Genomic DNA, 15,231 nt, shown 5'->3' on the forward strand with positions numbered 1-15,231 from the left:
TAGAGATGGGCGCCCCCGTTCGATTATCCCCCTCCACGTTACCATGTTATAAGAACTACTGTAGCAAACAGCTACCAAATTCAGACTACAGGAAGCCCTGATGGTGAGAGTTGGGAGCTGATATTCCTATCCCTTAGGTGCTAATGCATGGCAATTTGTTAACACTATTGCCAGAGGTTAACAGTCATTAAAGCACTGGCCACATGCACAATCTTATGTATGGATGTTAACAGTGCTATTAATGGACATAAGCTAAAATGTGAAATCTATGGTAATAAGGTAATGATATGCAAAACTCATATGCAAAACTCAAAAATAGCTCATTATCTCTTAGCATAGCCAACTTGTTTTGCAGCCAGATCAACTGATTTGTGCTCAACTATTTTCAACCTAGATTTCTAAAACAATTTTGGAACATAGAGCAAAAATGGACTAATATGTAAAACTGAACTAAATTTCAGGTGGGGTGTTTTTGTGATACTGTACTATTTGATATGTGTCTGTGGACAGCTTATTTGCATCAGCTATTATCTTGCATGATAAACACCACATTTACACGTGCTAATGGTGATGTTAACAAACTTTGGAATATCAACCCTTTAGACTGCAAGATGATTTAGGAAGAGCAAAGTTGCTGGGATTTCAGGAGGATCCATGAAAAATATGGCCACCAGAGACCTTGCACTCTCACTCTGTTCCTTTTCATTGCTTTCTAATGCAGGGGTGGGTAACCCATGGTCCTTGAGGGCCACAGTCCAGTTGGGTTTTCAAGATTTCCACAATGGATATACATGAGATCTATTTGCATACAGTGGAAGCAGTGTATGCAAATGAATCTCATGTATATTCATTGTGGAATCTTGAAAACCCAGCTGGACTGTGGCCCTCGAGGACCATGGTTGCCCATCTCTACTCTAATGTTACTGTCCCTCCTCAAGTACCAGATTAGTAACAACAAACCTTGAGGCTGATTTATGAAAATGTACGCCATTGCTACAAAACGGAAGGGGGTTCTTATCAATCATTCAACTCGCTGAGGTCAGAGAGGAAGACAAAGAGGAACCTAAGGGGGTCTTTTACTAAAGCTTAGCTGGAGTAATCTGCAGCAGGGCCCATTTTATTCCTATGGGCCCTGCTGCAGATAACTCCAGCTAAGCTTTAGTAAAAGCCCCCCCCCCCGCCTAAATATCCTTAATTCCGACACATGCTCCAGGATTCTTCTTTCTTTAAGTTAGCGAAAGCCAGCCTGGGCTGTAATACAGGACATTTGATCCTATGCCCCATGTCAAGAGACAGGCTGTGACAGTGCCAGGCATGCTCTCATTTTCTCTGTGGACTTCTAGAAAGTGCAACCATAAAAATGTAGAGGTAATGGGACTAAAACCAGGACTGACTCAGGCTGACCCTTCTGACATGGAGTTATATGGTTGCCCTCATTCAAGTCTTGCCTTAAACCAGTGCTTCTCCACACTTTCCTGAGGCACACTTAGTAGGTCATGTTTTCAGATTACTACGATGAATATGCATGAGAGAAAGAGTGCATATATTTGAGACCCATTGCATGCAAATCTATCTTATGAATATTCATTGTGATAATCCTGAAAACCTGATTGACAAGGTGAGCTTCCAGGAGAAGGCTGAGAAGCACTGCATTAGAAAACAACCATTGCTTCAGCATTTGCTCTAACAGCTGGTTTCTTGTTTTACAGGTTGCTGGCTTAATCTCAGCTCTCATAGTGCTTATTGCAATTGTCGCACTGGGGAAACTTCTAGAGCCCCTGCAGAAGGTAACCTGTGCTTAATTGCTTTCGTTGGGCTGTCAAGGGTAGTTTGAGCCTGCAAAGAATTCTAGGATTTGTAGTATATTGCTTGGCTTGATACCAGTCAGATAAGAAATCTCAGAATGCTTTAGAGACCAGTGCAAGGCTTTACAAGTGGCTTGGAGTTAGGTGGCAGTTTGATGTAGCGGTCATTGTAATAAAAGTAGAAGTTGATGTTATGGTAGAATAGAGTTCATGTGGAATGAACTGAATGAAATCTTTTTCCTAACATTAGGTTTTTCTTTTTGGTCTGTTTATCACCTTTCTCCACAGTCTGTACTAGCGGCTATTGTCATTGCTAACCTGAAGGGAATGTTCTGGCAGGTGCTGGATGTGCCCCGCTTGTGGAGACAGAATAAATTTGACTCTGTAAGTAGCTAAATGGATTTGAACTTTTGTCAGGAAAGTCATACCACAGTCAGCTCAACTCATGGCAGCCAGCGCAGACAGGGACAACCTGGGGTATAGAAACTGCTGCCACAGAGGTTGACATATTTCTGCATATCACCCATGCAGGTAATTAATTTAAACCAGGACTGGCACTACCTATTCTCCATGACTTGGAGCCATCTGGTAGCCGTATGTCTGACTGAAGTCACTGCTGTGAGAACTGGGCTCAGTGAGTTGGGAGAGGGCAATTCTGTACTCTAATGAAAAACTTTTAAGTATAAAATTACTGGAAAAATATCAATATACAGGTCATGCTACATAAATTAGGCTTCAAGAACAGGGGAAAATGGTATATGTACCGTTTTTTCCAGTTACTGGATTGTTTGATATTTTTAAATATGGATCCTTCACCGTATAACTTATGTTTTATGTAGGTAATTTGGGTTTTCACATGTGCGGCATCCATCATTCTGGGCCTTGACCTGGGGCTCCTAGCCGGCTTGGTATTTGGATTACTGACAGTTGTGATAAGAGTTCAATTGTAAGTAGACTGACTACTAAGAAAGACATTGTTTGATTCAGCTGACATACTTGTAAGAAATTTTATATGGAAAAAAATGGTTTCTGCCAAACCCAACTGAATAAGAGTGCAAAAGGCCCTTATTTTAGTAGAAGCACCCCATGAGTAAATAGCAACATTTACATATGTGTAGATGCCATTTTAGAAAGGGGCTATTTATTTATTACATTTGTACCCCACGCTTTCCCGCTCATGGCAGGTTCAATGCGGCTTACATAGTAGATAGGGTTTCAGTGTATTGCGGAGAGAAGTACAAGCTATAGTAAAGCTGTAGTAACGTAGCAGATAGAAGTAGTTATTTGCTATCACAAGAGAAGGGGTAGTGTAGGTGGGAGAGTTAGGGTGGGGATGATTTGTGTTAGTTGGGAGATTTGGTGTAGGAGAGTAGGGGGGAGTTGTGGGAAGATTGGTGGGAGGGTGTGGGAGGGGGTCTAGCTCATTGCCATTAATGCTTGGTTGGTTGTTGTGTGGATAGATAAGTTGGATCATTTGGGTAAGCTTGTTGGAAAGGTGGGTTTTCAGCCGTTTATATGTGGGGATGCTCACCCTGTTTACTAGGAGGTGTAGTAGGGGTGGGAAGAAGTAGTAGTTTGGATGGGCCTAACATATCAACATGTATTCCCCATCTTACAATCTATGTTGATAAAAAATAAAATCTAGATGTCGGCATGTACACCTGCCCCAGATATGAATAAGTGCTTTCTCTAAGGGGCAGGTATCAATGTCGAGGTTCAGACTTCCCACAGATCACCCCCCCCCCCCTCTGCATTGATCACCCTGATCACCCATTCCAGCCTTCTGACTCCGTCATCCTCCAAGGCATCTGATTTCCTCCCTCACCTCCCCCACCCAACAGTCATCCCCCCACTACATCAAATACTCCAACTCTTCTAAAGCATCCTATATTCTACAGGCATACCACCATGGAAATAACACCTTATAATAGCAATGAATGCACCCTAAACCCCCTACCCCTTGCAGACCCCAGACCCCCAACCCCAATCCACATCTTTGCCCTTATTATTATTATTACATTACATTTGTACCCTGCGCTTTCCCACACATGGCAGGCTCAATGCGGCTTACACAGTAACAGTGAACATACAATTTGTAGTGAACGTAATAATCATGAGGTTGACGGAAGTAAGTTGAACATAGGAGAATTAGGGGTAGAATTAAATAGAACATAGGAGGAATTGGTGTAGAAGGAAATGGGCATTAGGATTCCTGTTGCCTAGTTGAAGTAGAAAGGATCCCCTCCTGTTCTTAGAGCGCCAGATTCCAAAATGACCAACATAACTCCTACTGTTAATCTTACAGTATTACCACTAGGGTTCATGGTGGCCATTTTGGAATGTGAGGCTATAACAGCAGGAGTGAGTAGAGAATAATTTTGCTCCTGATACTCTTCAGAGATCCTGGTAAGGCCAGGGTTGGTGATCAGGAGTTGGTGGGGGTGGTTGGCCAGGGGAGGAGTTTTGGGGGGGGGGGTCATTGAGGGAGAACAAATGGATGAGGGCCTTCTTTCAGGGGGCTTGTGCTTAGAGGGGATTTGATATTTGGGGGTGAGGGAATAGATATGTTGTGGGGGAGTCAGCTATCAGGGTGGTTTGGGGAAGGAATCGGATGTCTTAGGAAATGGAGGGATTGAAAGGCTGGCTGGGTGATTGGGGGGGGGGGCATTGATGCCAGGAGGAGTGATGGTGGGGAGGGAACTGGTGCTGCAGGATCAGGGTCAATGTTGAGAGTGGGAGCAGCAATTTTTAAAAGCTGCTCCCACACACCTATGGAAGGGTATTACACATGTATATTCCTCCATATGCAGCTTTTAAAAATCACTGTTCCTGCTGGACATAGGGAGCCATCAGTATTCAGTCGTGCACCTGTTTTACAAGAGGTTCTATGTTTGGCTGATCCTCTTGTAAAATACTATGGGGCTTTAGTGTGTGCTTACATGGGTCATTTCCATGGGCTAAGGCCATTTGTACTGCATGGATAAAATGGCAGCCTTTTCTGTTTTTTGAATTAATGGCCACTCGCTAATTTTCCCATTAGCGAGTGGCCATTAATGTATGAGTACTTACTAACACCTATTTTGTAGGCGGTGTTTCATAACGAATCCATGGTTATTATGCATTCTCAGTGGCAAAGTTGATGTTAACACTGGTTTTCTTTCCTATTAGCCCCTCTTGTGCATCTCTAGGAAACATTCCAGGTACAGACATCTATAAGAACATCAAGGAATACAAAAATGTAAGCGCTTTGTTTTCTTCATTTGGAATATTTTTTCTTTTATAGAAGATATATAGAGGTAAATTCAAGAGAGGTTCTCAAAAGTTAGGTGGCAAACGTTTGGGCACTGAGCCTCATTTCTAAAACAGCAGTTCCACACAGAACTGCCATTGTAGAATATTAGCATAAGTCAGTAATGGCGTGTCTGTTTTCAGGTGCGAGCATTTATGCTAACTCAGAGGCTGGTGTAAGTGCTCAAGCTCAACTGCATGTATTGTATAACATGTGTGCACAAGTCCTGGGCACACTCTGACCCACCCATGCCCCTGCTCAGTCCATGCCCCCATTGCAGTTGCGTGCTATGATTTTGCATGCTGCTAATTGGTGCCAATTAGTGTCAATTAACACTATAGTGCTAGTTAACATCAATTAGCAGCTTATTATTATATTAAATAAGACCCACAACTGACCTTATTCTGTACCTTATGTGCACAACTTTGGGGCTTATTTTCAGAAGAAAAAAATGTCCAAGAAGTGGCATAAATCTGCATTTGGACGTTTTTCCTCACAAAAACATTCAAATTGGTATTTTCAAAACCAGTTCTTAGATGTTTTTCTATGAAGTCCGTCAGAAGTGCATTCAGATCACAAGGGGGCATGTCAGGAGCATGTTAAGGGTGGGATCTGGGCGTTCCTAACACTTGGACGGTTTTCTGCCATAATGGAACAAAACAAAAACATCCAGGGCTATAAGTTGTATGTTTTGGTCTAGACCTGTTTTATTAACAAATAAGCCACAAAAATTGCCCTAAATGACCACTGCAGGGCATCAGGGATGACCTCCCCTTACTCCTCCAGTGGTCACTGACTCCCTCCCCACCCCCCAAAAATGTGATTAAAAGCATTACTTACCAGCCTCTATGCCAACCTCAGGTCCATTAGAGCAGCAAGCAGGACTCTGGAGTAGTTTAGTGGTAGGTGCAGTGCACTGCAGACAAGTGGAACCAAGCCCGTACTTCCCCCTACCTGTTACACTTGTGGTTAAAACTGTGAGCCCTCCAAAACTCATCAGAAATCCATTATACCCATATATAGGTGCCCCCTTCATCCAAAAGGGGTACTGTAGAGGTGTACAGTTGGGAGTAGTGGGTTTTGGGGGGCTCAGCAGACAAGATAAAGAAGCAACGGTGAGATGTGTACCTGGGAGCATTTATTTGACATCCACTGCAGTGCTCCCTAGGGTGCCCCATTGCTCTGATGGGATGTCTGTGTGGCCAATCTACTAAGAATGTTGGCTTCTCCTACATCTCAATGGCTTGACTTGTGTGTTTTTCACTTGGCCCGTTTTTTTTTTCCCGAAATGCATGGAGCACAAAAACATCTAGCAAATAGCCATTTTGGGGAGAGAAAAAAGACATTTTCTGTTTTGAAAATGGCTATTTTACCCACTTGAATTTTGGATGTTTTGTGGAAAACATCCAAAGTTGGACTTAGACATCATATCGAAAATGCCCCTCCATGTATAGTAAATGTAAAGTTTGGCACGCAAGTTTATAGAATTTGGGGGATAGTGCTTATTCAGTGAATTGGAAAATACCAGCTGGATCATTAAAGTGCTTTTATGCTCCAGGTTGTAGAGCCGGAAGGAGTGAAGATCATCAGATTTTCCAGTCCTATTTTCTATGGCAATATCGATGGCTTAAAAAACTGCCTCAAATGTGCTGTAAGTAAAGGACGTTTGAATCAGTACTATAAATACATTTGATAATGCAACATTAATGCTTAGACTCTCTTGATATTTCTATAGGTGGGGTTTGATGCTGTGAGAGTCTTCAACAAGAGGAACAAAGCATTGAGGACGATCCAGAAACTGATCAAGAAGGGGAAGTTAAAAGCAACAAAGGTGGCTGAACCTGTTTTCATTTATGGCAGTTGTCATTGCATTTTCTCTTTCCCTTACTGGAAAGATTAATAAATGAAGCGACTGGTAAGAAAGGCAGCTATTCATTGTAAGGCATCATCAGGCATGGTACACTCCCTTGGCTGAGCTCTGTACTGGAGTAGCCTAATGGTTAATGCATTGGGCTGAGAACCTAGCAACAGAGTTTGATTCCCACTGCGGATTCCCTACTGGGCAAGTCACTTAACCTTCTGTTGCCCCAGGTACAAACAAGTTAAATTGTGAGCCCACTAGGAACAGAACAAGTACCTGTTTATAACATGTTAACCACTTTGGATGTACCTCAGAAAAGTAGTATATCAAATGCATGGACATGGGAGGGGCGCTAGATGTGGTACATTTAGATTTCAACAAAGCCTTCGACATGGTTCCGCACAGGCGATTCATACATAAACTGAGTACCCTTAATATGGGACCTAGAGTAATCGACTGGGTTAAAAATCGGTTGAATAGAAGGAGACAAAGAGTAGTGGTAAATGGAACTTGCTCTGAAGATAGGGATGTTATCAGTGGAGTACTGCAGGGTTGAGTCCTAGGGCTCTTTTTAACATCTTTGTGAGTGATATTGAGGAAGGGCTGTCTGGTAAGATTTGTCTCTTTGCGGATGATACCAAACTCTGCAACAGGGTGGACACCCCGGAAGGTGTGGATGACATGAATTGAGGAATGGTCCAATATTTGGCAACTAAGATTTAATGTTAAAAAAATGCAGGGTCATTCACTTGGGTTACAAGAATCTGAGGGAACGGTACAATATAGGGGGTGAAGTGCTTCTGTTTACAAAGGAAGAGCAGGACTTGGGAGTGATTGTGTCTGATGACCTTAAAGTTTCCAAACAGGTAGAAAAAGCAACGGTCATAGCCAGAAGGATGTTTGGGTGCATAAGGAAAAGGATGACCAGCAGGAACAAAGAGGTGATAGTGCCCTTGTATAAAGTCTCTGGTGAAGCCCCATTTAAAGTACAGTGTGGAATTCTGGAGACCGCACCTATGGAAGGATATAAACAGGATGGAGTCGGTCCAGAGTGCGGCTACAAAATTGGTAAGCAGTCTTGGACATAAAACATATAGGGACAGGCTTATGGACCACAACGCTAGAAGAGAGAGGAGATATGATAGAGATGTTTAAATATCTCAGGGACATTAATGTACAAAAAGTGGATCTTTTTCAAATGAAGAAAAACTCTGGAATGAGGGGGCATACGATGAAGTTAAGAGGAAATAGGCTTAGGAGGACTCTAAGAAAGTAGTTGTTCATGGAATTGGTGGTGTAAGCATGGAATGGCCTCTCGGTGGAGGTCATGGAGAAGAGGACTGTGTCACAATTTAAGAAAGTGTGGGACAAACACACAGGATCCCTTAGGAAAAGGAAGAGGTAGTGGTTACAGAGGATGGGCAAACTGGATGGGCCATTTGGCCTTTATCTGCCGTCATGTTTCTCTGTTTCTATGATGGCCTGGGATACTACTCTTAATCTGCTGGCTTCCCAGTTTTACCATTTACTCAGCTTTGCTGTGGGCATAAAATAAGGGCCTTTTTGGACTTTCCATATAGGTGTTCTAATATGAAATTATCCCCATAGTAATTATCTGGTCAATTCTTAAATTCTGTGGTTGGTGTTTCTTCTGAACATAGTTCGTGATGTTTTTATACATATACCCAGTATATGTTTAAACTATATACCCACTATCTGGGTATCGGCATTGAATATCTGGGTATTGCCATTGAATATTTGAGTATTGCCATTGAATATCTAGGTATTGGCATTGAATATCTGCATATCAGCATTGAATATCTGGGTATCAGCATTGAATATCTGGGTATTGCCATTGAATATCTGGGATAAGCATTGACTATCTGACTATTGACATTGAATATCTGGGTATCGGCATTGAATTTCTGAGTGTTGGCATTGAATATCTGGGTATTGCCATTGAATATCTGAGTATCGACATTGAATATCTGGGTATTGCCATTGAATATCTGGGTATCGCCATTGAATTTCTGAGTATTGCCATTGAATTTCTGAGTATTGCCATTGAATATCTGGGATCAGCATTGACTATCTGACTATTGACATTGAATATCTGGGTATTGGCATTGAATATCTGGGTATTGCCATTAAATTTCTGAGTATTGGCATTGAATATCTGGGTATTGGCATTGAATATTTGACTATTGGCATTGAATATCTGGGTATCGGCACTGAATATCCGAGTATCAGCATTGAATATCTGGGTAACGGCATTGAATATCTGGGTAACAGCATTGAATATCTGGGTATGCCACTGACTATCATCATTATCTGGATAACAGTGATATTCACCACCAGAATCCGGATAACTATCCAGATAATTTAGAGTAGCAAATGTTAGCTCTCTAGATACTGGCACTGAATATTACTGCTATCTGGATACATTCCAACTCTACCCTGGGTCTGGCCCCAGACCTCCCCAGTGTTATCTGAATAGCACCAGAGTGGTTTGTAATGATCAGGATAATGACACTGAACATTGGTGACTGGTCCTAGACAGAAGCATTTATCCAGGTGCAGCAGTAAATGCTTTCAAATATTAAGCCTGATCATTAGACAAATTGCAGGTAATACTTTTGTGCTCCACTTAAATGTTCTGTTTCATCTATGTCCCAAATTCTCGAATTAATTTTCTTTCTATATGTTATATCTACAGATGCAACCTATATCCAGTTTTGTGAAGCAGTTACCATGTCCATTTTAGTTACATGTGTTGCATATTTGTTTGTTTTGGGATTAGAATGGGATTATTGGTGAAACTGGTGCCACTAATGAAAGCTTTGAGCCGGATGAGGACCTTGAGGAGCCCGAGGACTTAGGAGTTCCAAGTAAAGAAGTGGAGATTCAAATGGACTGGAATTCAGAGCTGCCAATCAAAGTCTCTGTCCCCAAAGTGTCCATCCACAGTGTTATCTTTGATTTTGGAGCAGTATCGTTCATGGATGTTGTGGCAGTGAGGTCTATAAAAATAGTAAGTATCTTTTCCATGCATTTGGAAGATGCAGTTACAGTAATGAGATAGACAGGAGTGCTAATGATCACATATACTATATCCACAATCGTTTAAATCAGAACGTTCGCTAAAAAGGAAACTTGATCCATTAGTGTGTGTATGTTACATAATGTTAGAACTTGCTTGTGTGATTGGTGCCAGTAATTGAAAGTTACACGAGTAACCGGTAAGAGTAAATTACTTAGGACTGGATTCTTGATATGGCGCCTAAAAATTTGGCCACTGAAAAAATTGCTATTCTATAAGCCGTGCCTAAAGTTAGGCATGCTTAAGCGTTATGATTGTGCATAAATGTAGCCTCCACCATTTGCACCAACAAAAATGTAGTGCCAATATCTGTGCCTAAATTTGCACACGGCGCCCAGATTATGCATGGAACTCAAATCCTGCCTACACTCTGCCCTGAAGTGCCCATGGCCCTCCCATTTCTGCGCCCCTGTTTCGAGCCATGCATAAGTTTTAGGTACATATCCCGCACCTAACTGTACATGCAGATCTCCCACTTATAATTAGTGCCAATAATTGCTTTTTAAAAAGCCAATTATTGGCACTAATTGGCATCTGCAAATCGGGCCCACGCTTAAATTTACATGATCAACTTTCAGTGACTTTTATAGAATCAGGGAGTTAATGCACAATTGCAAGGGATTGTACATGAGGGTGGAGCATGGGCATGTTATGGGCGTGTCACATAGTGGTGTGTGCAACTTATAGAATATAGTTGTGCATGACATGACATGCTATGCTACTAGAATTTTACGTCCCGCCATATCACTTATTTAGAGCGTGTTACATAAAAAAATCATACAGCATTCATATCCTATCTAATCCATACATGTTACTCCAATTGTAAAAAGCTATCAAACAACCACGTCTTAAGTCTCTTCCGGAAAACTTCATAAGAGGAACTTTGATGAATGATTGAAGGTAATGATTTCCAAACCTCAATCACAGCATAATAATAAGATGTACTCACTTATATTTAATACCTTTAATGGATGGAAAACATAATAATAAGCATTCTAATTGTTATTCCTAAACTGGAGTGGAGTGGAGGAGTGGCCTAGTGGTTAGGGTGATGGACTTTGGTCCTGAGAAAGTGAGTTCAATTCCCACTTCAGGCACAGGCACCTCTTTGTGACTCTGGGCAAGTCACTTAACCCTCCATAGCCACATTGAGCCTGCCATGAGTGGGAAAGCACAGGGTACAAATGTAACAAAAAAAAAAACTGACCACCTAGCAACTCAATTAAAAATGGAAAATTATCAGGCACATTTCCATGTCACATTTTTTAAATACTAAACAACGTAATTTAAATTTAATATGTAATTCCACCGGCAACCAACGTAAATCCAAAAATAAAGGAGTTACATGGTCAGATCTTGATGTCCGGTGTATCAATCTTGCAGCTATGATCTGAACCAAATGCAATTTCTTCATACGTTTTATTGACAACCCACCATACAGAGAATTACAATAATCCAAAACAAGGTAAGAGCAATGCACCCAGCTTGGGGGTGGGGGGGGGTGTTTGAGGTGATGCATTGGGGGGGTACTGTACCCAGAGGGGGGGAGGGGGTGAGCAGCACCCTGGGGGGGGATGCGCAGTGGCAATCTGCCCCGGGTGGCAGCCTACCAAGGAACACCATTGGTTTCTTCCTGTCCCTTTCGATTTCCAGCAAAATCCAAACCATAAGACTTCATATTGGGGGTTTCCCCATGTTATACTTCCTCCTTCATTTAGCTGAGCTGTTTGCAGAGATGGACCTGGCCAGGGGCTTTAAGCCATGCCTCCTTTTGGATCTGTAGACACCTTGGAGGTAATTCTGAAAAGGTCACCAAAGTTTAGGCAGTAGGATGCTGTGCGCTAAGAGCGAATTCTATTTTGGCATTTATGCATGAAATTTGCCATTATAGAAAACTCGTATAAGTGAGCATTTAGGCTCCAACATTTAGGCATAGCTGCTTATGCCATGTCAACAGCTGATGTAATTGATCGCAACTAAATGTGGTAGTATTCTAGAATCTTATTGCGTAAGTGCTGGGCACACCCCTGACCTGCGAAGGGCGACGAAAATGATAGTGGGGATGGGACGACTTTCCTATGAAGAGAGGCTGAGAAGGCTAGGGCTTTTCAGCTTGGAGAAGAGACGGCTGAGGGGAGATATGATAGAAGTGTATAAAATAATGAGTGGAATGGATCGGGTGGATGTGAAGCGACTGTTCACGCTATCCAAAAATAATAGGACTAGAGGGCATGAGTTGAAGCTACAGTGTGGTAAATTTAAAACGAATCGGAGAAAATTTTTCTTCACCCAACGTGTAATTAGACTCTGGAATTCGTTGCCGGAGAACGTGGTACGGGCGGTTAGCTTGACGGAGTTTAAAAAGGGGTTAGATAGATTCCTAAAGGACAAGTCCATAGACCGCTATTAAATGGACTTGGAAAAATTCCGCATTTTTAGGTATAACTTGTCTGGAATGTTTTTACGTTTGGGGAGCGTGCCAGGTGCCCTTGACCTGGATTGGCCACTGTCGGTGACAGGATGCTGGGCTAGATGGACCTTTGGTCTTTCCCAGTATGGCACTACTTATGTACTTATGTACTTATCCCCTTGCAGTTATGTGCTATAGATTTTCTATGCTAAAGTTCTAGAATAGCGACTAAGTGCAAATTAATGCCAATTGTGCCAATCAACTCCAATTATTGGTTGTTAGTGCCAATTGGTGACTAATTTGCCAATCTACTTATATACATAACTGATACTAATCTATAAGCTGCATTCACAACTTTGCACACTAGGCATGGAAGTATGTGTGCAAGACTATAGAATGAGGGGGCTTGAGTATAGTTACTAAATATCATCATGATTTGATGACTGGGTCTCCCTTCAAGGTCAGGGGCTGCAGGATTGCAGGTGGCCCAAGACGTTGAACCTGGGCTCAAGAATTAAGCCCAGCTGTCCTGCATGGTAGTCCACATCACTGCCACCGAGCCAGCCCAACAAAACTCATTCTTTAATTTAGATTCTGTTGTGCTGACAGCAGTTTGCTTTCTTTACAGATAGTGAAAGAATTCCAGAGAATTGATGTAAAAGTGTTTTTTGCAGGACAAGAAGGTAAGCAGTCTACATGTGTTGATCTACTAAACTATCTGGTACTGTATTCAGTGCCCGGTTGAACGGCTTTGAATATTGGACCCAGTGTTTCTAAGCAACAGAAGGAGCACTTACTAGAAGAGTGATTTCTATTATGGAAATGATAATATGTTTGTTCTGGTGTTGAAAAGGGATTAGATTGTACATTTAGTATTTCTTCATGCTGCACGCTACAACAAAAATTACTTAGATCTCTTCTGATGGTCACACCCAAAGAAGAGACTGGTGGAAGACCAGCTGAGCCAATAAAATGTTTTTCAACTTGCAGATCATCCAGTTTTTTTTATCATGGCCAACATATCTCCTAGAAGTCTGCAGTACCAGATTGCAAAATGAGAATTATTCTCTGTGCGAGGCAATAAAAGTGTGATTATTGAAATATTCCCTTGGAACTTGCTTTTCCCCAAAAAAGATTTGAATAATAAACATATTTTGTCCTTTATTGTATTCTCAATTTTCTTTAAAGCTATCTTATTTATTCATATTTTTAGATAATACTTTCAAAAAAATGGAAGCATGTGGTTTCTTTGATGACACTGTCAAACCGGACATCTTCTTCCTGACTGTTCATGACGCTGTGCTCTTCATACAGAGCCAAAATATGTTCAGAGATCTTCAGGACCCCATCTTTGAGAAGGTAAAGGTTTCTTTCAGCACTATAGTCTATATTCATTGCCAAATGCACCCTTCAACTCAGTCTGTGCCTTATAAACATGGGGTTAGCTCAAGGGTTTCCAAACCTTACAACAGAAAGGCCACAAAAGACATTTCAGATCACTGAATAAGCTGGTGAAGGATCCCATTCTCAGTTTGCTGAGTGTGTCATACTGTACTACCATCAACATTTTTTGACTGATGGAGACTGGGAACACTGCCAACCTTGCTGACTTTGCCCTCTTGCGTATGGAAAAAAAAGTAAAACTTTCTTCATGGGCCAGATTCAGCTGGAACAATGAGTTCTGTGGGCTACATTCAGCCCATGGACCAGTCTGGGGTCCCCTGTGTTAGTTGTGTTCCAGGTAGAAGTGAGAAGGTAAAAGAAGCTGGAAGAAATTAGTCCTGAATTGCAGTAATTTATTTATTTATTATTCATTGCATTTGTATCCTACATTTTCCCACCTATTTGCAGGCTCAATGTGGCTTACAGAGACCTGTTATGGCATTGCCATTCCAGGGTAAAAGATACAATTGGTGTTACAAAAGAGCAAGGATAACAAAAAGAACTAATCAAATAGTTATAAAAAGAAGATATTCGGGGAAGGGTGGAGTGGTGAAGTGTTATAATCAAGCTATGGATTCTCGAGGTAGGCTTTGTTGAAGAGATATGTTTTCAGAGATTTGCAAAAGTTAGTTATTTCGTTAGTTGTTTTTAAGCTAGTTGGTAGTGCATTCCACAGCTGCGTGCTCGTGTAGGAAAAGCTGGTCGCATGTGTTAGTTTGTATTTTACTCCTTTGCAGCTGGGGAAGTGTAGATTAAGAAATGTGCGGGCAGATTTTTTAGCATTTCTGGGAGGGAGGTCTACAAGGTCTAGCATGTAGGATGGGGCATCTCCGTAAATGATTTTATGAACAATCGTGCAGATCTTTAAGTGGGAGCCACTGTAGTTTTTTTCTTAGTGGTTTTGCACTTTCATATTTTGTTTTTCCAAATATGAGTCTGGCTGCGGTATTTTGGGCTGTTTGGAGTTTCTTGACAGTCTGTTCTCTGCAGCCGGCATAGAGTGCGTTGCAATAGTCTAGGTGACTTAGTACCATTGACTGTACTAGGTTGCGAAAAATGGATCTTGGGAAGAAAGGTTTTACTCTTTTGAGTTTCCACATGGAGTGGAACATCTTCTTAGTTGTATTCTTCACGTGGCTTTCAAGTGTAAGATTTTGATCAATGGTAACTCCAAGAATTTTCAGAGTGTTTGAGACGGGAAGGGAAACATTTGGTGTGGTTATATGGTAGTGAACTTACTAGTGTTATGTTGTGAGGTGAGTATAAGACATTGCGTTTTTTCTGCGTTGAGTTTTAGCTGCATTGCATCTGCCCAGGAGTGCA

At 41.6% G+C, this 15,231-nt stretch overlaps 1 protein-coding gene across 2 annotated transcripts in view; it reads left to right on the top strand.

The window, feature by feature from the left end:
- Positions 1 to 15,231, top strand: part of LOC115478900 (pendrin-like) — a 54,168-nt gene that overhangs the window by 35,325 nt on the left and 3,612 nt on the right. For both annotated transcript variants that reach the window (XM_030216548.1, XM_030216549.1), the window contains exons 11-19: positions 1,710 to 1,787; positions 2,094 to 2,189; positions 2,645 to 2,751; positions 4,974 to 5,043; positions 6,653 to 6,745; positions 6,830 to 6,925; positions 9,756 to 9,986; positions 13,094 to 13,148; positions 13,679 to 13,824. In XM_030216548.1, coding sequence (XP_030072408.1) covers positions 1,710 to 1,787; positions 2,094 to 2,189; positions 2,645 to 2,751; positions 4,974 to 5,043; positions 6,653 to 6,745; positions 6,830 to 6,925; positions 9,756 to 9,986; positions 13,094 to 13,148; positions 13,679 to 13,824 — 972 coding nt within the window. The remainder of the gene's footprint in view (positions 1 to 1,709; positions 1,788 to 2,093; positions 2,190 to 2,644; positions 2,752 to 4,973; positions 5,044 to 6,652; positions 6,746 to 6,829; positions 6,926 to 9,755; positions 9,987 to 13,093; positions 13,149 to 13,678; positions 13,825 to 15,231) is intronic.

The sequence above is a fragment of the Microcaecilia unicolor genome, chromosome 10 (assembly GCF_901765095.1).
Source record: "Microcaecilia unicolor chromosome 10, aMicUni1.1, whole genome shotgun sequence".
Taxonomy (NCBI): domain Eukaryota; kingdom Metazoa; phylum Chordata; class Amphibia; order Gymnophiona; family Siphonopidae; genus Microcaecilia; species Microcaecilia unicolor.